The 26,924-nt window shown below is 39.4% G+C and overlaps 1 protein-coding gene across 2 annotated transcripts in view; it reads left to right on the top strand.

Moving 5' to 3' along the window:
• pawr (PRKC, apoptosis, WT1, regulator) overlaps positions 1 to 26,674 on the top strand; it is a 98,100-nt gene extending 71,426 nt beyond the window's left edge. For both annotated transcript variants that reach the window (XM_036577187.1, XM_036577188.1), the window contains 4 exons: positions 1,518 to 1,552; positions 13,674 to 13,776; positions 17,353 to 17,457; positions 26,442 to 26,674. In XM_036577187.1, the coding sequence (XP_036433080.1) occupies positions 1,518 to 1,552; positions 13,674 to 13,776; positions 17,353 to 17,457; positions 26,442 to 26,528 (330 nt within the window). In that variant the 3' untranslated portion in view covers positions 26,529 to 26,674. The remainder of the gene's footprint in view (positions 1 to 1,517; positions 1,553 to 13,673; positions 13,777 to 17,352; positions 17,458 to 26,441) is intronic.
• The last annotated feature ends 250 nt before the right edge of the window (positions 26,675 to 26,924 follow it).

Genomic DNA, 26,924 nt, shown 5'->3' with positions numbered 1-26,924 from the left:
GCTTCCTGGACAAAAAATTTGTCACCTTGCGTCTCTAAGGTGGCCATAGTATACGGTCATACAGTTCTACCAGCAGTGGCAAAAATTACAGTCTACAGGAAATTCTCGTCAGGATTGTGAAGGACGAAACTGATGGACAGGGTCCAAAACATTCCTATCCTTGCATTCCAAGATGACAATTCTCGCGTTCGCAGGGCTGCAAATGTGACTGACTGGCATGATGAACTTTCAGGAGCATTCACACATCTGGATTGGCCTGCATAATCCCCAGATTTGAATCCCCTTAAAAATCTGTGGAACTACCTAGAAAAATGAGTAAGATGCCAGGGAAGGCATCCACGAAATCTGGCCGAACTGCGCAATTCTTTGGTGCAAGAGTGGCTGAACATTGATGTCACCTACATCCGGAAACGTGTCCATCCCATGCCGAATTGAATCGCAGCTGTTAATCATGCTCGTGGAGGTATTACACGCTATTAGGTACGTTTTAGTCACAGGTGACAATTTATTTTGGCTGGTGAGCTTATTTATATGTATAAATTCATATGTATAAATAATAAATTTATATGTATAAATAATATTCTTCTTAGGCTTAATGTGGTCACTTGTAAAAAATCTGTGAAAGCCAGGTGTCCCCAGATTTTTGACATTTTTGTTATATTCTCTTTTAACGCTGCTATGAGTGCTGGTATAAAGGTCGTTCTAGTTTGTGTATTTTTAATGTGTAAACTCTTTTTCTAAGGCTGCTGTTGCTGTAATGAGTAAAGCATTGACAGAAATGTGACAAACATGCACTCTGACTTGTACTCGGTGGTCTTTAGTGAAGCAGCTGCATCTGTCTGTGTGTGTGTTTATAAAGGTTATAGTGAGTGTGTTTAAGCTCTAGGCTGGCTGTAATGGCCATTTGTGCCAAAGGGTGTGTAAATCACAGTGATGGAGAGTATTTTGCTGAATTTGTGCTGGATTGCAGTGCTCTGTTTGACCATGAACGATTCTACAGGGTTTTCTCTCAGTTTTCAGACAGTGAATAATAGAGTGGAAATAAAATTTATTGTTCTATGTTGTCAAGATTTTCCAAAATGATCTGACAACATACAGTACTGTGCAAAGGTCTTATTACCTAATCGCATTGTTTAAAACCATTTATCTTGGCAAAAAGTGTGTTTCAAGACTCGAGATTCGACTCAGACTTGCACCCCCTAGGCTCCATACCCAACTTGGCCTCACACCCCACTGATTCGAGACTTCACTCAAACTCGCAAAAAGCAACATCTCTGGCATATATGCATTCAAGACTGAATGTATGTGTGTGCACGTGTGTGTGTGTGTGTGTGTGTGTGTGTGTGTGTGTGTGTTTCTCCCATCTGTTATCTGTCATCTTTCAGATTTCTGTCTCAGCAGTTTCTTTGCAGGCTTTTTATTCACTCCTAATGAGAAAAATCTGAATATGCAGATTACACTGTCCTGGAATTTCAACATTAATTATAACAAATGTAACTTTTTTTTTTCTTCTCCAGGACACTCCAAGATCTGGCACCAGCCGCCATAAGAGGTAAGTTCCCTCTACCCTGCATCTATCTTGTATTTCCACTGCCTGGCCATTTTATTAGAAACCCCTACATTTTGCTTCCACTCACTGGCCACTTTATTAGAAACACCTACCTTGTATTTCCACTCACTGGCCACTTTATTAGAAACACATACCTTGTGCTTCATCTCACTGGCCACTTTATTAGAAACACCTACCTTGTGTTTCCACTCACTGGCCACTTTATTAGAAACACCTTGTGCTTCTACTCACTGGCCACTTTATTAGAAACACCTACCTTGTATTTCCACTCACTGGCCACTTTATTAGAAACACCTACCTTGTATTTCCACTCACTGGCCACTTTGTTAGAAACAACTACCTTGTACTTCCACTCTTTGGCCACTTTATTAGAAACACCTACCATATAGCTCCACTATATAAGCGTACAATAACAGACTGTAGCTCATCTTTTGCTGCACAGTTTATCAGCCCCCTCTACCCCGTTCATCATTTAGCCAGTTTCTGACCACAGCACTGCTGTTAACCAGATATTATCTAGTGGTGGACACAAACAGTGCATCAACAGATGGGCTACAGCCTGTAACTGTAAGGCAAGGTGGAACTACAAAGCAGGGGGTTTCTAATAATGTGGCTGTTAAGTATATATTGAAGAATGTGAAATGTATTTTCTTGTCATATTACAGTTGCACGCTTGAAGCATTGAAAATACAAATTTTTGCAGCTAATTGCAGATTATTTGTTTGTCTTCATATTGAAGGTCAGGAATAGTAGCTAATACCCTTTCCCAAACCTGAAAGAATTTCCTTTTTCAGAGGCTGTCTCAGCAAAGTACCGAAAAAAACTCTTTTGTCAGAACAAACTGCCGTTCCAAGTCAATTTAAAGCTTCTGAAACTGCTCACTCTCTCTCTCTCTCTCTCTCTCTCTCTCTCTCTCTCTCTCTCTCTCTCTCTCTCTCTCTCTCTCTCTCTCTCTCTCTCTCTCTCTCTCTCTGTGAATTATTGTGTGCGTGCCAGCAGAGCTGTTCACTTTCTGAAGGATTTTTCTTCTAAGCCTTGGCAGCAGCTGTGGAACTGAATTTTCACTCCTCATTGCGATGTGGAGAGTGATTTTGGGATCAGGCCGTCCACTAAAGTCTAATATCTAGCACTCCTGACATTTCACACACAGTTTGAGTGGGATTGAGATTTACTTTGCTTTATTCTTTTATTATAACAAACACTTCTGAAGTTCATATCAGAATGTGACCTGCTGATAGTATAATAAATAATATGGGCATTTGTATAAATATATGCAACATAGTTTGATTTCATGCTATAAAATGTGTGATAACAGGAATGGTTTCTTTAATTATATTTAAAACAAACCATGTATTGGCTTAAAAGTGGTCATCAGCAACATTAAAGAACTACTGCGCAGCTCATGGAACTAGAAGAAATAGGATTGGCAAGGCTATCTTGGATGGTTGATTAGCAGAGCTGTTTGAAATACTGAGGTTTCTCAGTCAAGTACAGTAGTGATGGACAAAGAGTGCTAGGTCAAATGGTGACCGTGTGCTGACACTGCTCACCGCAAGGATCAGATAACCATGCCAATGCCTTAATTATGCTAACTTTTTTGTAATGACATCCCCCAAACGTGTGAGTTACTGGAGCAGATACAAAACACAAAGATTTAAAATTTGCCAGCTTCCTATTTGAATTTTCCCTTCCACCTTAAACAGAGCACCAGGTACATGTTACTGAATTTGAATAAAAAGCTGACAAATAGGAAGCCAACTTCATCCTCGAAGAGGAAACACGAGTCTCAGCAGGTGCTTCTCACAGGATTCAAGCAGCCACTTAATGCCGATTCTGGACCAGGGAAACAATAACTCGCTCTGTAGGAATGTTAGTAGCTACCAATTTGCACCTCTCCTCGGTTGTAGAGTCCAGCTCTGTTCGGCTGTAGAGTCCAGCTCTGTTCGGTTGTAATTCGGCTATAGAGTCCACATCTATTCGACTGTAGTCCCCCTCTATTTAGTTGTAGTTTGGTTGTAGAGTCCAGCTCTATTCAGGAGTACATCTCTATTTGGCTAATTAGACATTGACTTCAAGTGTAAATAAATAACACAATTTATGTAAAAACACATTTATTAACATTGCACTGCTGCAGGCAAATCGTTATGTCTTCAACTATTGCAAATACACCCATTAGTTACGTACAAATAATAATATCAATAGATTAATAAGACTTTCTGTTTTCATTATTTGTTTATTAGACTTTTATTTGCAAATATGGGACTGCGGAAGGCTTTTTTCCTGTGAAAATATCATGTCATAGAGCAAATGTCAGTCTGTTTGCATGTAGTGTTTCTTCTTCTCAGCAAATTAAATGTACATACCATGGTATATAGATCAGTTTTTATCTGATATCTGTGTTAGTGATGTAACGGATGGCAGTTTAGATCTGTTTCTGAGGCTTTTGGCTCCCGTAGGTTGCACAACAACATATCAGTGGGTCTTATTTAGAAGTGTGAAAGCTGCAGGCATCTTTTATGTACTCTGGCAGGAAAACAGTGAGTCAAAGTGTTTTCATAGTTGACAGGTAAAACCAGGTCTGGTGGGTTTTGTATTTGAGCCTGTAATTAGCATAATGAACAAAACCTTAATCACTGGCAAAAGGGGTTGAACACACGCTGAAAGCAAAGACGCAAGCTAGACAACCTATACAACCATATGGGTAGTGATAAGAAAGCAGTGGTATGGGTAGTGATACGAGCACCACCACCCACACCACTGCTCATATCACTCCCCATACCACTACTCATATCACTACCCATACCACTGCTCGTATCGCTACCCATACCACTGCTCATACCACCACCCGTACCACTGCTCGTATCACTGCCCATACCACTGCTCGCACCACCACCCATACCACTGCTCGTATCACTGCCCATACCACTGCTCGCACCACCACCCATACCACTGCTCGTACTGCTACCGCTACCCATACCACTGCTCGTATCACTGCCCATACCACTGCTCGCACCACCACCCATACCACTGCTCGTACTGCTACCGCTACCCATACCACTGCTAGTATCACTACCAATACCACTGCTCGTATCACCACCCATACCACTGATCGTATGACTAGCCGTACCACTGCTCGTATCGCTACCCATGCTAAAAACAAAGACGCAAGATAGACAATCTATACAACCATATGGGTAGTGATAAGAGCAGTGGTATGGGTAGCGATACTGCTCATATCACTACCCATACCACTGCTCATACCACCACCCGTACCACTGCTCATATCACTACCCATACCACTACTCATATCACTACCCATGCCACTGCTCGCACCACCACCTATAGCACTGCTCGTATTGCTACCGCTACCCATACCACTGCTTTGTATCACTGCCTGTACCACTGCTCGTATCACTACCTGTACCACTGCTCGTATCACTACCTGTACCACTGCTCGTATCACTACCAATACCACTGCTCGTATCACCACCCGTACCACTGCTCGTATCACTACCTGTACCACTGCTCATAACAATACCCATACCACTACTCATATCGCTACCCATACCACTGCTCGCACCACCACCCATACCACTGCTCGTATCACTACCCATACCACTGCTTGTATCACTGCCTGTACCACTGCTCGTATCACTACCAGTACTACTGCTCGTATCACTGCCTGTACCACTGCTCGTATCACTACCTGTACCACTGCTCGTATCACTACCCTGTACCACTGCTTGTATCACTACCCATACCACTGCTCGTATCACTACCTGTACCACTGCTCATATCAATACCCATACCACTACTCATATCGCTACCCATACCACTGCTCGCACCACCACCCATACCACTGCTCGTATTGCTACCGCTACCCATACCACTGCTTGTATCACTACCTGTACCACTGCTCGTATCACTACCTGTACCACTGCTCGTATCACTACCAATACCACTGCTCGTATCACCACCCATACCACTGCTCGTATCACTAGCCGTACCACTGCTCGTATCACTACCCGTACCACTGCTCATATCGCTACCTGTACCACTGCTCGTATCACTACCTGTACCACTGCTCGTATCACTACCAATACCACTGCTCGTATCACCACCCATACCACTGCTCGTATCACCACCCATACCACTGCTCGTATCACTAGCCGTACCACTGCTCGTATCACTGCCCATACCACTGCTCATACCACCACCCATACCACTGTTCATATCACCACCCATACCACTGTTAATATCACTTCCTATGTTGCTGCCTGTACAAATGCCCACATAATTGCCCATAAAAATGCCCATAATACTGCCCAATAAAAATTCCTACATCACTGCCCATACAAATACATATATTACTGCCCATACTTTGTTCCAAGCAGGTGCTTATAACTGAATAGTGAATTTACTGTTGACTTATGTGTTGGTTATTAAATGATAACAGAAGGATGGAATTAAGGAGAGCAGACTTAATGACTCAGTAGTTTGGGATGTGCAGCCTTATAGATGTATCTGCTTAATACATCAAACCCCGCAAGACATCGCACACACACACACACACACACACACACACACACACACACACATACATATGTAGGATTATGTTATGATCTATTTAAATCAAAGGCATTAATAGAGATAGTAATGAGCAAAATATATACAAAATCATAATTTATCTGGTACTTTCTATTTGGCCACATGGTGAGCAGTTAGATCTCCTTAACTCCTGTACCCTTAAGAATTGTCACTACTGAAACACATTTTCTGCAATTCAGTAAACTTTTTTGTGTTTTAATGAAATTATTATAATTTTATGTGTGTAGAACTGAAGCTATGTTTGCTAGTCATGTACTGGCTAGCGGTTTTGAGTTATGCTCAGAATTAGCTAAAATTGTCAGTATCAAAATAGTCACTACAAAACATTTGGTGAAGTTTTGATAGTGTTATGATAGTTTTGTTAATGACATAATGGAATGTTCAGTATATATATAGTCAATAGGCTCTTTATATAGAGTTACTCAAAGCAAAGGGATTTTAGTCTTTTAAGCCAGTTAAAAGTCTGAAATGTGTTTTGAATTATCTGTACAAAACAATAAAACCAAGATTAGACTGTTTGAATTTAGTCTGTTTTATCCCTGATTGTAGTTGGCTGTTTTCAGTTGTGCTGGACATGAGGCTTCCTCTATACAATGCCAGATAAATCCACTTTACTGTCATCTAGAGCAGGAGATTGGGCATACACATCACTAAACGACAGATAAATAAAACAATAACAGACAATAAAGTGGCCTGTCAGATCGCGGTGTAGTTCAGACACACAGATGACACGGTGCTCTATCACTTCTGTATAAAGCAATTCTTTTTCTATATGAACACAAATGTCTGTGATTTGTTTCCCAGACAGTTATTTGATTTCTGCACTGCAAGTTATAGCCCATCTTTACAGAAATGTCAGGAAGCTTGCGAGATTGTGGATTGCGTTAGCTGGAGATTCAGCTTTTTCTGACCATTACTGTATGTAAAATATCAGTTTCAATGAAAGGATTCAATGAAAATTTGCTAATACATTAGCATTTCTCTCCAGGGCAAAATGAGTGCATGTTAGACTATAATAATAGTAATAAATAGTAATGAATGACATGATAAAGCTATAGTCTGGAGTTTGCTTCTTTAGTTTTACAGTGGAGCTATGAGGCTGATGTAGCTGATTAGCTCAAATGTTGGGCTAAGTAATCTCAAATAGACTTGTTTACGTGGTTTCTGACAAAAAAGGCAACAGAAGACAAGCAGTGGTAGCATATATGCTGCTAGTAAGCGTGTGAGAACTGCCATATTGAAGCCTGAATTTCGTCTGTATGTTTGTCCGTTTTTGTAGACAACAGTGTGTGATATTTATGCTAATGTGGTTTCTGACCATGTTTAACAGCGACAAAAGAGCATGGACAAAAGTATGTTAGCATAGCTAAAAACTGTTTTAGCTATGCTAATGTAGTTTGGTCCAACAGCTCAACACGGTTTGAGACGAGTGTGTGAGGTGTCTACAGTGAAACTGGAGTGAGATTCTCGATTTTGCATGCATGAGTGCTTCTCTATTGTGATCCTGCTTAAAACAGTCATTTGCCTGTATTAGCATGTAGCTTGTAGACCTCTCGTTCTCAAAAGAGAAGACTCACTCTATATTCTTTGTTCTTACTGATTTGTTCTTACAATCAGAGAATCTCTTACTTTTAGAAGCCAGTTTTAAACCAGGAATGACGCAGCACAAGCAGCAAGCCTTAAACCGCGCCCAGACTTCGCTTAATAGAAGAGCACCAGTCAGTCTACATTTGTGTTTTTCTTGCAAAGGATTATGTACAAATATCAATTACATCACTGTAAATGTATTTTGCCATTTGTAAATTATCAATTAGTCTGTAATATAAAGAGAGAACCCCAAACGTCAGCTTTCTAAAGTCGCTACTCACTCCGCTTTCGCTCAGCGCTTCAGATGCTCTCACATCTGTCCATGTTACTTATACACAACTAGCAGATGGGATATACAACCAGTGTTATGATTAGCCAGTAAGATGTAAAAATACAGAAAGAACAGGAATAGTCGCTTGTCTGTTCTGAGCATGGAGGTTGGTTGGCCGTTCGCTGTACTTGTACAGCACTAGAGCTTGAGGAAAGGCCCAATATCATGAGAGCTGGTAACCCTGTTTAGGCACATGGTTCACACTATGTAAATCAGCATGCGAAGCGTTCACTTAGTTTGTAGTTTAGTTTGCTTTGTAGCTTCAGTGCTAAAACTAAAGAAGCAGACTTCAGACACCAAACATGTCGACTACATCTGGGGAAAGCGTTATATTTATTAAATTATTCCTTTAATGCTAGAGGCTAGTTTAAACTGTATAGATGACTTCATCATTTTCACTTTCACCTTATCCAAACACACTCATATTTTTTTGTCTGTCTTTGTATCTACCTGAGAAACATGTTTTTTTGTCTCGCACTGTCACACATCCATATTCCTTCTGTCTTTCATATACACACACACACACACACACACACACAAACACACACATGATCTCCAGCAGCACATCATTACCCATGTTTCCCTCTGTTTCATCCTAGCAGGGGGCTCACGCTCCTGAGTGACTTTTACACTCCCTGGACATGAACATTTCCAATTGGACATCTGCTCCATTCCCCCAGAGCACATCACACTCAATCTGCCTTACACGCTTCGCTTTAGCCGACTCATCAAAGAGAAACACATACTGTTTCTGCTAAACCTCCCTCCCCTTCAAATGTATCCTCTCTCGCTTTTCTGATTGTCCTGTTTTGTTTCCATAGCCGCTCTTCTTTGTAGCAGTGATTTTATGTGAAATTGGTTTTAAACACTAAAGAAATAAGGTGAGGAATAGCATCTGCAGCAGACATTAGCCTCAGCCTGCTAGGCAGAAGGAGGAGGGTTTGCTTTTCCGGTTTCATTTGTGCAGTAGCATCTCTTTGGCCATGTTCGCATTGAAAGGAACAGCAAATTTTCCCACCCTTATGCCTGATGTAGTCAATCAGTCAACACAGGTTTAGTGACTGAAGTTTGCTTCCTTAGTTTTAGCACTGGATCTAGAAGGCTAATGTAGCTAACAAGTAATTTAAGGCTATGGGGAGAAAAAGCACAGTTTGAATCACCAGTCATGTTGCCATAGGAAAATTTTTAATGTTGAAGTGAAATTCATTTAAAGCTGGAACTTTGGGGCCCATAACTGAAGCGTTGACCCTTTTAGGAGATCCTGAGTTTGCTTGGTAGCACTGTGTGATTGGGGAAGCCTAGTTAGCAAATGGAATTGGACACATCTAAATCTAAATTGTGTTTAAGAAAAAAAAAACTCTGCAACTTTTTATCACGGGAAGGGTGTTTTAAATCTCCCTTCCCATAAACAAGTATTCCGATAAGAAATGTAGTTGCTTTAAAGTATGATATCATTGCCAAGCAACCATGGACTGCTGAATGAGGAGAACGTTTGGTCGCCCATCACTGTATATTTCGGTCATTTGTCATATAACAATGAACATATTGTTATGAATACTATTTAATGCAAAAACTTTCGCTTTATAGGTACTTTCTGGCCACCAGATTACCACCGTGAGTCTTATCTAGCACCAATCCAGGATCCTGCACCCCAATGGTGCAAAATATAGCTAAGAAATAGTCATCACATCCTTACTCGATAAATGATGCACTGTTTGGCTGAAGAGCCTAGAGTTTGACGCTACTTCTGTCTGAAAAATCGAACATTTGAAGCATGTAATCCATTCACATGACGTTGTTTAGACTTTTACACTGCCGCTTTACAGTGAATCATGCCGTAAGTACTTTAATTGAAGCCTGTGATATTAATGATGGAGCTGAAACGGGTTCATACTTCATCAATATACTCAGAGGTCCATATGAGCAGCATGAGAGTCAAAGATTATTCCATGAACAGCACAAGGGTTTTTTTTCGTGCCATGGCGTAGTAATACACAACTCAGTTGTTGTGAGGCGTCATAGGTGTGCGATTTTATAACGGCTTCGAACGCAGCTCAGCCAGTCAGATTTTAGGACCAGAACTATCGGTTTTATAAAATAGAATATTTCACTGAGGCATATCGTCAGCTTAGAATTGTAAAGTTTGGTCTCTGTTCAGTGCAGTTTTGAGGTATTGAGAAGCAAAGATTCCACTTTCATATACAACCCCATTTTCAAAAAAGTTGGGACGCTGTGCAAAATGTAAATAAATACAGTATGCAATGTTGTGTAAATCATGTAAACCTTATATTACTTGAAAACTGTACAAAGACAACATGTCAGCTGTTGAAATTGAGAAATTAAATTGTTTTTGAAAAATATATGCCCATTTTGAATTTGATGCCAGCAACACATTCCAAAAAAGTTTTCAGCTGCTCAACAGTTCGGGGTATTCCTTTGTCATAGTTCTCGTTTTATAATGCGCCACATGTTTTCAGTTGTGACAGGTCTGGACTGCAGGCAGGCCAGTTTAGCACTCTAACTCCTTTACTACAGAGCCATGCTGTTGTAATATGTGCAAATTTTGTTTTGGCGTAGTCTTGCTGAAATAAACAAGGCCTTCTCCGAAAAAGACGTCGTCTGGATGGCAGCATATACTGTTCAGCATTAGTGGTGCCTTCACAGATGTGCAAGTCACCCAGGCCATATGTACTAATGCACCCCCACACCATCATGGATGCTGACTGAACTGTGCTCTGAAAATATGCCTGCAGAGTCTTTCACAGACTGGTGAACTGCTCATCATCTTTACTTCTGAAACAGACTGACCTGTTGCTAATTAACCACCAGGTGTTTTTTTAGCATTACACAACTTTATCAGTTTTTTGTTGCCCCTGTCCCAACTTTTTTGGAGCATGTTGCTGGCATCAAATTCAAAATGGGCATATGTTAAAAAAAAAAAAACATGAAATTTCTCAGTTTCAGCATTTGTTACGTTGTCTTTGTGCTATTTTCAATAAAAAATAGGGTTCAAATGATTTGCACATCATTGCATTCTATTTTTATTTACATTTTGCACAGCGTCATAACTTTTTTGGGAACGGTGCTGTAGCAAAACTCTGATGTCACCTTTCGTTATCTTAAAGTAAGTTCCCTGAGATACTTTTGACCACTGAACATCCTACGATATTTGGAAATGGCTCTTTCCAGAATAGACCAAATGCAGATACAACCTTTTAATTCTGAGAATTCTCTTTAAGTTTCAAGGCTTCAAGATGGCTGCTGCTGCTGATTTTTAGCTATGTGTGTCCTTGTTTATAGGTACCAGTATATCATACAATGTCAGAAATCACATACACTAGTCTTTTTGAGATTATTTAACAGCTCAACACAGTTTGGGGCAAATGTGTGATGATTTAGGAACCTTTGCAAAATGCTGATTGCTAATGTAATTATTAGCTACGTTAGCCTTGCAGCTCCAGTGCAAAACAAAGCTGGTTAAATCTGGGTAAATTCAAATCTGAGCACTTAACAAAAGTTTTATCTCACAAAACTTATAATAATGCTGCAGTCTGAATAACACATCGACAAAACCAGGAATCTCTCAGAACATTTGAAGGTGAGGATGAAGTGTTGAAGGTAGATTTGAATCCTCTGTTCTGTATCACAGCTTTACATCCCTGATAGCTGATAAATCTACTGTTATTGTTGCTGAGAGAGATGGAATAGTGTGTGTGGAAACACCTTTATTTCTGTCCAGAAACCTTCTGTAGCACATATTCCCTTCAGTTCTATTCATAGGGCTTTTTCAGCCTTCTGAAGTGCTTAAGTTAATCTCTCTGCAGATTCTTACTGTCATATATGCTACACTGGTGTGGCTGTTACAGGCTTATATATGGTTTGAGAGTGAACAAAACAAAGATCACTACATAGGGATTTAAATACTGGATCCTGCTCCACAACAACACATAATATAGCTAAAAATAGTCATTTGGGATTCGGCCATATCCACGCAGAAGGCTAAAATGTCTTAACTTCCATAGCTAGCACACTATTTAGGGAGTGCTGAGCCGTTAGGGATTCAGTCTGGGTTTGATGCTGCTTCTGACTGAACTGCAGATACTTTGAAGTGTGTAAGCCAATAAAGTGACATTCTTTAGACTTTTATATTGCAGTTTTATTGTGCAAGTACTTTAATTCAAGCCTGATATTAAGGATGTAGTTGTTTAGGCTGTTAGCTATTTTTAGCCTGTTGGCTAGCTGACCAGCCTAGTTTTAGTTAAGAAAATAAGTTGTAAGCTCTTCAGTTTAAACAAAAAACAGGTTCTTACTTGATCAGTACACTTGGTGGTCCACATGAGCAGCATTAGAGTCAAAGATTGATCCATTAAGAACACAAGTGATTTTTGTGAGGTGACGTAGTTGTGAGGCCGTCATAGGTGTAAGTATGTTGTGTAGTTTACAACGACTTCGAGCACGGCTCAGCCAATCAGATTTTAGGACTGAAACTATCCTTTTAATAATGGCCCTTTAAGCATCTGTAGAACACCTACACTGGACCATCCAAATAATGATTTGCTCTTTTAAGTCTTTTAAGTCTGTTTGTTTCTTGCTTTTCCTTACTCCATTCTTCTTAAAAAAAACAACCAAGTGAAATGGTCAGAGGAGCTTTTACATGCAGCTGTTACATTTCTTTTGTGAAAAGGATAAACATCGTTTTTTTATATTTATTCATTTATTTAATGATTTTTATTTTTTTCACACCACTGAGAGCTCATCCATTAGCGATATAAAATACTCTAGGAGCGAGTTATGGATTGACGATGCCATTTCCATGGCGTGATTTTCTGTGCACATGAATAGATGTTTTTCAGCTGATGTTGTTTTTCTGCGTAGGCAGGTACATTAGTTAGCATTAGTGCCGCTGCATTGTCGGCGTCGGGTTAGATGGAACGTTTAAAGGGTCCATGTCCTACATTTTTCTTGTATTTTTCCCCCTGAGGTCCACTTATGTTTGTGTGGTTTTTATGTACCAAAAACAGGCAGAATTCATTTTTACATGAACATTTTTTAACCTCTCTCTATCCCTACGAATTAAACAGGCTGTTTTTGTTACTGTGCCTTCAACAGTGATATATGTAAATGACCTGACTGGCTGACTGATTCCCGTAATATGAGGCACATCATGGTCTTTTAGAATTAATGGGAAACTCTATGAGGTATATAATGTCAGTGTTGTTGAATTTAATCAACGAGTGTGAATGGTCAGCTCAGGTGTAGTTTTTTGTTGTGTGATTGAGGTAACATTAGTATGGTGGCTAATACTGACATTTCCAGCCTATCTTGTTTGGATTAGCTACAACAACAGTGTAGCGTTTTAAACTGGAAACTTCCTATGTAGCAACTGTAAACAAAGATCGCTACAGATTTTTACATGTTTGATTTGATCTATTCAGTTAGATTATTTTAGTTTGATTAGGAATTAGTTGTAAAAATGCACTGAATACACAATTGTGACTGGAGAATGCAGAAAAGCCCCATAACAACAGGAATGTTAACTACTGTGTATGTGTTTGTGTTGTGTGTGTGTGTTCGCAGTGAGGATGATGCGGGAAACAGGCATCGTCAGGGTTACAGTCGCCATGGCAGAGAGAGCACATCACCTACTAGACTGGAGAGGAGGATTGAGGAACTGGAGAAGGTATGGTGGTGTGTGTGAGTGAGTGAGTGACTATGTGTATGTGTTAGAGTCCTGTTTTTATCTCACTCATCATCAGTTCTATTGTACATATTGAATCTGGTCTGTAAAATTGAATTGAATTGTATTTAATATACAGTAAGAAACTAATAATTTGCACCAACTCTGTGAATAGTTGTGTAAAAGTTTAAATGGAGTATTAGACTTTTTATAGAGTTTATAGGACCATCTTATAGGAGTTTATGGATCATCTTTTTACATGAGTACTTTTATACTTCTATGTTATATATATGAGGAATATTATTACTATGTATAAGTATTGACATATCCTGTCAAGGTATAGCTTTTACATGTATATATGTGTGCATGTATCCAGAGAAGCAGCCCTTCTCCTTTCGTTCTGTAACATGTGAAATTCTCAAGGCCAAAAGGACAGTACACTTATCTTCACTAAAATCAATCCTACGAACACACACACACACACACACACTTTCAGACACTCTCTTATCTAAGCTCTATGGAAAATGTAGCCTTTGCAGGTCTTTTGGGAAGCTGAGAGAGGGTTGAATGTCAGGACTCAGTGCAGCTTGTTTTTTTTTCCAGCTGAAAACCTGCTTCTTTTATACATGAAGCTTTACTATAAAGCAGTAGACTAAAAATCAAATATGCAAATTATGTATGCACATATGCACAGCCCCCTTACCCCAAGTGTAACTGATGAACCAAGACATGTTTGGTGTCTGAAGTTTGCATCTTTAGTTTACGCTGTAGCTACAAAACTAATGTAGCTAGCAAGTAGTGGAAGTTCATTAACTTCCTGCACGCCTACATCATCAGTCACTCACGAAACTTCCTGGAGTTGTTAAGTAATCTCAAATAGACTTGCTTACATGGTTTCTGAGAGTTATTTGTAAAAAAAATAGCAATGAAAACCAAGTAATATGCTACCTAATTAATTTTTGCCAGCTGACATCTCAAAGCCTAATTTTTATCTTTGTTTTTTTCTTTATTTTTTTTTATATTTATTTATATAAAAACTGTCATATTTATGCTGATGTTGTTTCTGACTCTCTCTAGTTTCTGACAGCAAATAAACAGAAATTGTACAATGAAATTTGCAGAAAAATGCCATATTTAGGTGTGTTCTTTGTATAGGATGTGTTATTTTCACTTAGAAAACATGTAATTTGGTCAAACTTTTACATGTGACTGAGAAAAAAAAATCTTTTTATTCCCCCCCCCCTCTCTCTCTCTCTCTCTCTCTCTCTCTCTCTTCCTTTCTCTCTCTCTCCTGACCTTTCTCTTAGAGATATCTCTGCTCACTCTTCTTAGAAAACGCCAAAAGTCCCACCTTCACTATTCACTCTCAAATGCCAGTGTGCTTTTAAAGCAAAAACCAGCACAAACACATGATCCACTGAATTTCGCTTTCAGCATCGCCCATGTCCTTTATGTCCAGATATAGTAAGGCTTTAAAACTGTACTTCTTAGATTCTGATCTTTGGCTGGTTTTACATTTCACATTCTAGCATATTTCACTGATATTGCTAATCTGCTCTCATTTTATTGCCTTCTGTTATATTATGCGATTAGAATTCAAGCATAAATGTTCAGCTCTGTGCTGTTTTGCATTACAGAGACGAATGCGATGACTTCAAATTCAGTTCAGAAGCCCCTGGGCCACAGAAAACGCTCATGCTTTACACTTTCTCTGGGTTTCGGCAGAAAAGGACTCATGCATTACGATAAAGGAAACAGGGCTCAGCTGGCAGTGCAGTCTTTCATTCGCCCAGCATAAAGCTCATAAATAATAATCTCCTACTCAGAATAGGACACGATTTGCTAGTAATTCTGTACTTTAAAACTGTGACACAGCTGAACTTTAGGTGAATAAGTTGTTTAATAGTAGTAATAATAATAATAATAATAATAATAATAATAATAACTTGGGGGAATTTATGTTGATGTCTTGCATATAACAAAGTATGTACAGTAGTAGTAGTATAGTAAAGTATTTACATTTAAAGGTAAGTTTTGGCGAAAAATCTAACTTACTCATTTTCCTCTTATCAACATAGTCAATCAGCCAAGACAGGTTTGATTCCAAATTTTGCATCTTTAGTTTAGCGCTGGAGCTACAAGGCTAGCATTGCTAGCAAATACTGGAAGTCAATAGTCACCCAAATCATGTCTATTAGTGCAACAGCTTCTCTCCGAGATCACATACATGGTAAATTAAGCACATATTTTTCATATCAGTAGTGCTTAAAGTGATACAGTTCCTGTCTGTTCAGACTCAAAACCCTAGAAATCACAAAAATGGCCAAAATGTTTGCTGTAATCATGAAAGGGGGAAAGATAATCGCTAAAGTTTACTGAAATGAGCAGAATTTCTCAATAGTGTGAATGGAGCTCAAGTCTCTGTTGTCTGCATAAAAGGGGGGTGAGTCCCCCCTCACTCTCACCAAAACCATATGACCACATTTCTGGAAATATTCTTGCATGATGGCTCTCTCTCCTTCTCTTAACCTGCTCAAACCACATCCTGCTCTTCATTAAGGTCCAGCAGAGTCGATGTGGTTTAGAGCGCAGTATGACTTATGGTGAACTACAAAATGAACAAAATTTAATCATGAAGCTCAACACTACATGCAGCCACTAAACAACCAAATTGTGCCAAATTCCTACTCTTTTTTTTGTGCATGCGTGTCATGCAGGCATATGGAAACTAGATTTCTGTTGTTTCTGTTTATAAATAACTGTTATCTTAAATTTTCAAACTGAATATTCATGTTTGTAATTAGAAACAACAGAAATCACCAGTGTAGTCTAGCGTTCATATGCATCATGCATGTGTATTTTGTGTGTGCATATGATGGTGAGTGATAATGAACCACTATAATATAATAAACCTTTATAAAGATGGGCATTATAAAGTTTAAACGCACTCAGTTATATTAAATTTAGTTGAAATAACTTAGGCTCTACATATGACATTCTTCAAATTTTAGTGCACTTTCTATTTATTTACTGAGTTACTGATAATAGTAATAATAATAATAATAATAATAATAATAATAAAGCAGTAGGCATGTGTACTTACATTATATAGGTATTGGTGATTAATTTAAATACCGAAAATATGTACAGTTATGAAGTTATACAGTTAAAGTTTGAATATTAATGCAGATATTGAAGACTTTTAAAGTTATAAACATTACACATTATCTATACATTTAAGGATGCTAGCAGTATATGTCACTTTGGATTGATGTATTTGATAATTCTCGATTTTATTTTTGAATTGTAGAGCGAAATGTGAGTTCTGCAGTAGCAAAAACTGACAGTATACAATAAATAGACACATAACCACACATACTACCATACTGCACAAATACGCGATGTATAATAAGAACATTGATAAGAATAGTAACAATGATGTGTTATTGTTCCTTTCACATAGTCAAAATTGCTTTACTCATAATGGTAATTTTTTAACATTTTTGTAAACAGTACTGTGTGTGTGTGTGTGTGTGTGTGTGTGTGTGTGTGTGTGTGTGTGTGTGTGTGTGTGTGTAGGAGCTGGCTCTGGAGAGACAGGAGAACAGCCGGCTGTTGAAATCTCACCAGGACAAGGACGAACTGATCGTTAAACTGAAGGAGGAAATCGATCTGTTAAACCGGGTAAGGAACAGGCTGCAGTCTGCCAGCAGGGGGTGACAGTGAGACTGAACAGTAATTGATAATGATGATAATGATGATGATGTGAATAACTGTAATAATAAATAATAATAATAATAATATAATAACCTTACATATATGTAAATGCAGATCAAATTGTTTTACAAAGAAAAATCGAGCAAAAATTAATGTAAAGCAGTTTGACTTTCACTGCATAGCTTTGATGCATAATGTACAACATTAACAAAAAATAAACATCAACATTCTGCATTTAAAATAATTTAACTTTTAGTCTCTTTTAGCCCCACCTTGCTAGTGTACAGTTAGAGACTGAAGCACAACTGTTGATGTTGTTTGTGTTAGCTGCCCCCTATCCCTTCATCAGTGGTCAGTTTCTGACCAGAGAGCTGCTCTTGGCTGGATATTTGTGGTCCACTCTGATGTGTGTAAAAACCCCAACACTCAGGTGTCTGGTACACTCATACCAGCACCACACACACTACCATGTCAGTGTCACCGCTGTGCTGAGAATTATCCAAAATATCTGGACAGTCCTGTCTGTAAGTGTACACCTATATAGTGGAAGTATAAATTGTGGGTTCCTAAAAAAGTAGACAGTGAGAGGAAGCACAAGGCAGGAGTTTCTGATAAAGTGGCCAGCCTGCAGTTTAAGGGGTTAATGAAATTGCTGTGCATTACTGCGTCTTTCAGATGAAAAGATCTATCCTCTCCATATTCAACAACATTCCTCTTTACCGTTCTCACTGTTCAGAAACGGATGTGAAACAGTGACCAAATTGCGACCCCAATATCTCCCTGCAATCAGCAGCGTATTGTAAAGCTCTTCCACAGCTTAATGGAAGATTACAATTATCCTCCGCTTTTCACTAAGTCACCCTCGCAGATCCAGCTGTGCGATTCCCCAGCGCTCTGCTTTCCACACGCTGTGGCTCAATTGGACCTGATTGGTGTTTGATCAACATTTTAAACTGATTGTAAGCTGCGGAGATCAGTGATTAGAGCTGAAATAGCAAAAAATCTCATTTCTTCCTTAACAAAGTTTGCTGTGAAGCTGCAAGTCTAACACTGTAGCTGCCAAGTAACATAAGTAATAGGAGTGTCTCTCTGATCCGCGTCACTTGCCCGATTTGCACCGCGCATGTGCAGAGAACATTACTTTTACCAGCACCAGCCAGCAATACCAAATCTGTAGCACATACATGTAAGCATTTTATGGCAGTTTAAAATCGTAGTTGAGCCGTAACAAAATGACCGTGTTCTTCAGTAGTAATTACGGGTGCATTTTGTACTCTTCCCTGCTCAGTTGGCAAGCTATTGTACATGTTTATCAGTGAAAGCACAAAGCTTTAAAGGTGTGATTATCTACCTGAGCGGTTCTGTTTTGTGTAAGATTTCACTCTAAGCCTCTATGGGCGCTACAATAACAATAGCGTGAATAAAGCTGGGCAAATTATAGGCTCATTCTCAAATGGCTTCCTTCTCCGTATGTGGTGCGCACTACGGAGGTCATTATGTAATGGCTTCTACACACAAATAGTTCATTATGTGTCTAAATAAAATCTGTTTATATAGCATTTAGTGCTCTGTTTGGGTACGTAGAAGCCATAGTTTCATTACCTGTGCAGCGCACTATATAAGGATAAGGAGTCATTGGAGATTCAGCAACAGACATGCTCTCAGACTAAACCAAAACGATAATGTTGATGCTCTAACCTGAATTTTTCACCTATAGAAAGAAACTTAATTTTAGCTAGTATTAAACCAGGAAAGAAAATAAGACAGCCAGCAGTTTCAGCATTAAATACTCCAAGCTAATCCGCTTATATGAAGTCGTAAAAAGACAGGAATGCGGAGTAGAGATTGGGCAGCTTATTTTGTTCTGATTCTTTTCATCTGCCCTCAGTCTGTACATGGAAATACGCTACTACACTGGGAACGCGTGCTTACGGAGGCTGCCAGTCTAATTATGTGAATTCAGTGCACAGTAGCATTACATGTAGCAATATTCATATTTCACCTCTTTAACAACTTCATAATTAAAAGGATCCAGTGATATTTGAGAGAAGAATGTTCACAGGACAAAATGTATCATGTACTGAACCTTTTTATCTACCACAGGGTGCGATAGAGGTGATTTTTCGAAAACCCTATTCATTCTAGCCTTACAGAAATTGAGCTCAGAGATCCTAATATGGGCATAAGAGCATGGCACCGACTACAAGAGGACGACATGACTACAGTGGTCTATGGTGCACATGACTTCAAATCAGGCAGAAGACGCAGATCGTGTACCGACAGGGAGCGTGCCAGTTAGCATTGCCTGAAACCATGTGGAGTTGTTCCATGGTTGAGATTTAAACAAAGTGATTCAAACCAGTTTGAAGTTTTTTTTTATTATTATTTATTTATTTTTGTTTGGTGCCTGAGCCCATAATATACAAGGGGCAGTAGCTACAGTCATAATAAATAATGATCAAAAACACACTGTCTTCGCAATGAAACCCAGGCAGGTTGGAATAAAAGGTAAAAAGCCAGTTTTTAATCTCAGATGAAAAGGTTCTTAATATTCACAAGAAAAAAATGATGTTCAGTGGTTTCACACTGTGAATGACAAAAGCTGCAAGGCATATTTTCAGAACCAAATCTACCACAAAGAAAATCATTAGATGACATAATCTCAAAGTGAGTTTCTTTTACTTTGATAGATATTCTGTAGCAGCCTTGACCCACATTATGGGTTGTTCACTGTTACAACAAAAAGCCCTGTTGAAACCCACAAACTTACTTTCATTTATACCCCTTATTGTCCACTTATTTTTACATCTTTAACTCATTAATCCCAGTCCATCACTTTGTAGTATAGGGAGAGATAAAGATACATTAGAATGATGCGTTGTACCTTTTATGAGCTGAAGCAGAGCTGGAGGAATAGCTTTACATATTTTAGAAAATTCTTTACTGTTAATGTTAAATTGAAATTCATTCAAAAATCAGTAATAGACAAAAAGTTATTATCTTAATCCAGTACATCACAAACAAATTGAACCTCATGCTTAGGACAGTTTTGCTTAAAAGTTGATTGTAAGGTGGAAAATTGTGCTTCAAATTATTTAACATTTTCCATAAACGTAAAGCTTGCTGATAAATCTAGATAGCTTTATTGGGATTTTCACATCTGACCACTCTGCATGACTTTGTTTACATCTTAACCATTTAATTATGAACAATTTTGTAGAATCCCAAATGGCCTTGCTTATGTGGTTTCTAGCACTCTGACATACTGTTGTCCATAAACATGGATAGCAGCATCCTAAACTCTGAAGTGTATCTGTCATGTTGTTTGTGTTTATAAATAACAGTATATTATTCAGAAATAACAGTAGCAAATCTATTAAAGATTTACCTTTAATTTAGAATTAAACTTGTTTCTACACTCATTGTCCATTTTATCAGCTCCACTTACTATATAGGTGCACTTTGTAGTTCTACAGTTACAGACTGTAGTCCATCTGTTTCTCTGATACTTTGTTAGCCCCCTTTTACCCTGTTCTTCAGTGGTCAGGACCCCCATTTACCCTCACAGAGCAGGTACTGTTTGGGTGGTGGATCATTCTCAGCACTGCAGTAACACTGACATGGTGGTGGTGTGTTAGTGTGTGTTGTGCTGGTCTGAGTGGATCAGACGCAGCAGTGCTGCTGGAGTTTTTAAACACTGTGTCCACTCACTGTCCACTCTATTAGAGTCAGAGACAATAGCTCCTCTGCTGCTGCACAGTCAGTGGTCACAGGACGCTGCCCACAGGACGCTGTTGGCTGGATATTTTTGGTTGGTGGACTGTTCTCAGTCCAGCAGTGACACTGAGGTGTTTAAAAACTCCAGCAGCACTGCTGTGTCTGATCCACTCGTACCAGTGCAACACACACTAACACACCACCACCACATCAGTGTTACTGCAGTGCTGAGAATGATCCACCACCCAAATAGTACCTGCTCTGTGAGGGTAAATGGGGGTCCTAACCACTGAAGAACAGGGTAAAAGGGGGCTAACAAAGTATCAGAGAAACAGATGGACTACAGTCTGTAACTGTAGAACTACAAAGTGCACCTATATAGTAAGTGGAGCTGATAAAATGGACAACGAGCGTAGAAACGGGGAGGTGGTCATAATGTTATGCCTGATCGGTGTATAAGCTTCTGTTTACTTGTTAGCTACATTAGTCTAAAGCAGCAAACTTTAGACTGCTTGTATTTGGGGTAAAAGGGGAGGGGAGTGGTAGTGAAACAGAATTTTTATGAAACTATTCATTTGAGAGCTGTAATGTGTTAAATTGTCTTTGCTGTAGTAAATCATGTTCTATTTTAAATTGCATCTCCTGAACCGCTTCAAGTCATTATGTTGAATTCACATTTTTCTCTCCAGCTTACGCCTCTTAACATGTTCGAGACGTTCAGGCAGGATGAGTTAGCCTCCTGGCAACAGTAGCGCCTCCAGAAACGCTCGACTTCTGTCTGCTGCAATCCTGCCAAGAATGAGATTTGTATTTTTTATTATTTTTTTTTTTTTCCCCTCAGAAAGATCAGCAAGGTCTCTCTGTCTGTCCCAGAGCTCCGGCACTTGCTCTGATTCACTGTCCCACACGGCCAGAACTGCCTTTCCCTCCTGCACTCTGATCCAGGGTCAGCGCTAGCTAGCAAAACACGCCTCAACTCTCAGCCTTTCAGAGGCGAGGGGGTCTAACCCGCTCATGTCAGAAATAACTCCGTCTGAAGCTGCAGTCCAAATCAAACAGCGCTTCAGAGTCTGCTGCCAAAAGATACACGCTGTGCTGCTGCACATTTCAAGCCCAGAAAAGCATCCAAAACGACTGCAGATATTTGAAGAAATAAATAAAATAAAATATGAGGTGGTTCCCTGCATATCTCTAAAGGGACCATGTCATGGGAAATCAAATTCTCCTCGCTTTTTTATGAGTATGAGATGTAATATGTAAACACTGTTGCAGTTACAAAATATACCATTCAATACAGTCCATATATGGAAACTAAGCTAAGTTGATTTCAAAAACCAGCATATTTACATATCTCCACCTATTCAGCCTACAGCAGTTTAGCCCCGCCCATTCAGATTGAAGTTATAAGGAGTGTTCCAGCTGCTTTTTGAACCAGGCTCCAAACGGGGGATTCAGTCAGAGCAGAGCATTTGCATATAAAGACACAGTAAAGCTGGCCATACACTACACCAAACCCAAAGTCCAAAAAACAAGAGTGCATCACACACATCAGTACTTCAGAGAATTTCTTGACTTTGTCATGAGTACCCATAAATACTCATTTGTCATGAAGTGTTCATTTCATTCCTACACTACTGCTAGCTATTATATTAGTGTTGCCAGTGACTGGACAGAAAAAAGTAGTACAGAAGAAAACACTGCAGCACATAAAGGCAACACATATTTTACATATTATAAATAATGCTTTGACTTTTTTTCTGCAGTAGTGCCTCTACTCTTAAGGTTATTTGTGAAATAATTTAGAAGCCTTAGATGGTAGTAGAAGAGTGTGGGACTGAAGGAACAGCATCTTAGAACCGCTGCTGTACACTGAAGATTTCAGGAGATTCTAGGCAGAACACAAAACTAAGCAAGGTCATAAGTGACATGACAAATTGGTAAAAAGCAAAGAATGTTCTTGTGCTTTCTGGGCCCCACAAGTCTGCCAAAATATGGAGTGTTTTTAAATTGTCTGCAAGATTTAGCTGCTCTGAACAAAATATCCCAAGCAATTCCACTGGCAATTTTGTTATCAGAAATAACATTTTCAGACCCTTACTCAGGCAAAACACAACTAACAGCAAAAAATTAGTAATACATCATACATTGTACATGGCAAATAAGAGGATAGTAAAAGGAAGCAGGCAGAAATCAAACTAACCCAGCATAGTGAAAATGCATCTAAATAGTCAGCCGGGAAAAGTAATGAAGGTTCTCTTAAATTAATTATTTTTAGGAAATGTTCAAGGTCCATATCATACTTTTTTTTATTCTTCTTCCCTGAATTCTTTTACATGAACATTTTCCAAAATCTCTTTGTCCCTTAGAATTAAACAGGTTGTTTTATTTAATGTCACTTTCAGACTGATATATGACCAACAATATAGATAAATCCAGTATTGCTTTCTGGCAAAAATGGTACTAAATGTTAAGTCACGTCTGAATTAGGCATTTTGGAATTTTTCATTCCACCTTAAATGGAGCAGCAGTTACATACATGTACCTATTCAGACACTTGAATGTAACTGCTGCACCATTTAAGGTGGAACAGGAAATTTGAATAAGAGGCCGATTTCAGCTTTGTTAATTTCTCAAGTCATTTATCTTATACATGCATCCCATACGCTCGCCCCTCTGCTTGTCAAACGCTGTCAGAAATAGGAAAATATTACAGTTATTCCTGCTTCAGTGTGAGCTACAGCATGGCATTTTGTGCGGACAAACCCGGGAAACTGGGACACTGTCCAATGCAGCTGACAGAGTCCGGCGGCTCATCAGCCAGGCTTCGTCTGTGTCCATGTTAGGGTAAGGCATACATACAAAAGACTGGCAGTTTCTTTATGTCTGATGCGTTGAAAGCAACGTGGACTTCAGATGCAACAGCCGGAGGTGATCGAGAGACTACTTAGTTTTCGTTTTGATTTGAATCATTCTTGGCTCAGCCACTCAGCTAATGAGGCTTACATTAGCGTGATTTGGACTGTTTGTATGTCGCGTTATCTGCGTGTGTTTGTGTATACTAGTATCACGAAACTCATACCAGAGCAAGAATTTCAACCCTACATACCTCTCACTACTACTGAGCAGGCCAGTGTGTTGAATGTGTTGCTTTTCTTGTCATAACAACCTTTTGATTAATTCAAAATGGGGTGTTTTTGCATCTTAGTTTTTATATGTGGACTGTATGGACTGGAGAACGAACAGTACATTTATAAAATGTATTTTAAAAAAAGGATGGAAAGTCAACTTTTTTTAATGATATGGTCCCTTTAAGTTAGTACAACAGCAGGAAATAAAACCAGAGAATAAACTAATTTCTCTATACTTTCTGTATATTAGGAATATTGTTATTATTTACCTCCCCTGTGGATGGACATTCGTGCAGCCAGCAGTGTTGGTTCGGAGGAGGACACAGTTGCTAATTTGGTGACTTACAGTCCACAGTAGCTGTCAGGCTGCGATTTCAAGTGGAAATGAATGGTGTTTTCCATTAATCACCGTGCTGAGTCGTGCCCTCTCTCGTCCGCTCTCGTTTTAAACTCGTGTCCGACTCCTCCGTAATCTCCCACACTCAAGACTCTGCGACAGGCCGCTAATCCAGCCGATTGGCTGCAGTCGTTGTTGATGGAGGAAAGTGAAAATGAGAGTTGTCACTTTCACGGCTGAGCTTTGATGAGGCAGCAGGGCGGCTCATTTGCAGCTAATCGAAGCTGCTAATGTTTAATTTGTTATTATCAAGCATGCTCGGTTGAAGGGCAGAACCATCGTCTCCAAGACTTTGAACAGTGCACTAATGTAATGAAATTATCACTTTCCAGTTTATATTGGAATTAAACTGGGGGAATATTCACTCACTGGCTGTTTTATTAGAAAACCCTACGTCATGCTTCCACTCACTGGCCTCTTTAAGCTCCACTTACCCTAATGCTTCACTGTGTAAGTGTACAGTTTTAGATCTGTTGCTGCACAATTTATCACCCTCCCCCACCCCCCCAAATCATCTTCGGTCAGTTTTTGACCACCATACTGCTGCTGACCAGGTGTTATTGGGGTTGTGGATCATTCTCAGCCAAGAACGACTCTGTGGTCAGAAACTGACCTTAGATGAAGGGCTACGCCTGTGGTCATCAACCCTCCTCCTAGGGTTCTACTTTCCTGCAGAGTTTAGTTCCAAATTGCATCTAACATGCTGCCCTCCCCTTACCTGACAATCAGGGACTTCTGAAGTTGTGTCAGGTTGTTGTTGAAACTAGATTCTGGAGGAAGGGAGATCTCTAGGACCAGGGTTAGTGACCACTGGGATAGAGGATGGCCAACAAAAACAGTCTATAGTTGTGCACCAGGGGTACAAAGGTACTATAAATACTCGACATTCCTTAAAATGCATATTTACCAGTTCAGATCTGTGAGTAAGTAATAAGTATAGTTTTCTACATTATAGCAGAGACACTGGAATTATAGTAGACAAAGCTTGTGAGCGGTGCAGAGTGGAAGTGACTCTAGCTCGAAACGGCTTTTCAGAAAGTCAGTGTTTTCTCTCCCTCTGCAATCACTCCTGTATCACTCGCGAGCCAGACAGCCCTTTTTTCTACCTCTGCGTGACATGAGTGATGCAGCAGTGACTCTACAGCTCACACACTATGGCGATTCACTCACAGCGTCTGGGCTGCGGAGTTGTTCAGCAGACTTACATACTGGAAATTCTCACCGATCATAAGTTCTACAGACGTAGACATATGACGATGGATGATTGCATCGTCTATTGGCCCAACCTTAATAGCACCAAAATACTTGGTGCTATATAAAAACTGTTTGAAGGTTATTTGAATACAACAGGTTTTTCGCCATAGAGGAGAACCATTTAACCATGCAAAGAACCTCTTAGAGATTTATAAGGTTCTCAGCATTCATAGTTCTACCCATAAGCTTTGCCTTTACTAAAGAACCCTAAAGAACCCTCAACAAACCAGATTTGTAAAGGTGTTGAACCACTTTCTCATCCCTAAAGAAACTTCTGGTAAATAGTTCCTTAAAGAACCATGTTTTGTACATGTTCAAAGAACCTCCACACAATTTAAAAGTTCTATGCCAACTGAAGGTTTTTCCTAGAACCATACATCACAGCAAAGAATCATTAGGAACCTTTATTTTTCAAGGCCCATATTATTCACCGTCCCTCTACATGTGTTTTGCAGGATCTGGATGATATTGAAGATGAAAATGAGCAGCTGAAGCAGGAGAATAAAACCTTGCTGAAAGTCGTGGGCCAGCTGACGAGGTAGAACAGGAATGGGAAGTGACATCTACCCTCCAAAATCCCACGAAGAACATGGGCTTCTTTCTGCTTCGGCCTGTTCCGTCTGTCCGTCTTTCTGTCCATGATGATGATGTTGCTTTTTTGGAAGAGGAACGCTGTGTGTTGGTGTGGGGGGAAAAAAGCGTATGATCTCAACAGATGCTTGGAGATGGCGCACCTTCAGTATCTCCAAGTCATGATGTTCTATTTAATGTAAATGTGTGTACATACAGCATTCCGATTGTTTTGAGGAACTTTAAAGAAAAAAATCACTACATAAATTGAATGTACCATCTCTCTTCCCCATTGTTTTTCTACTTGAGTTGAAAAGGGCCCTGACATTCAGACTAATAATCTCCTCAACCAGCATGGATGTTTGTGT

The sequence above is a fragment of the Colossoma macropomum genome, unplaced genomic scaffold, assembly GCF_904425465.1.
Source record: "Colossoma macropomum unplaced genomic scaffold, Colossoma_macropomum, whole genome shotgun sequence".
Lineage (NCBI taxonomy): Eukaryota > Metazoa > Chordata > Actinopteri > Characiformes > Serrasalmidae > Colossoma > Colossoma macropomum.
Note: the sequence above shows the minus strand (reverse complement) of the source record. Positions and strands in the feature narration are given on the sequence as shown.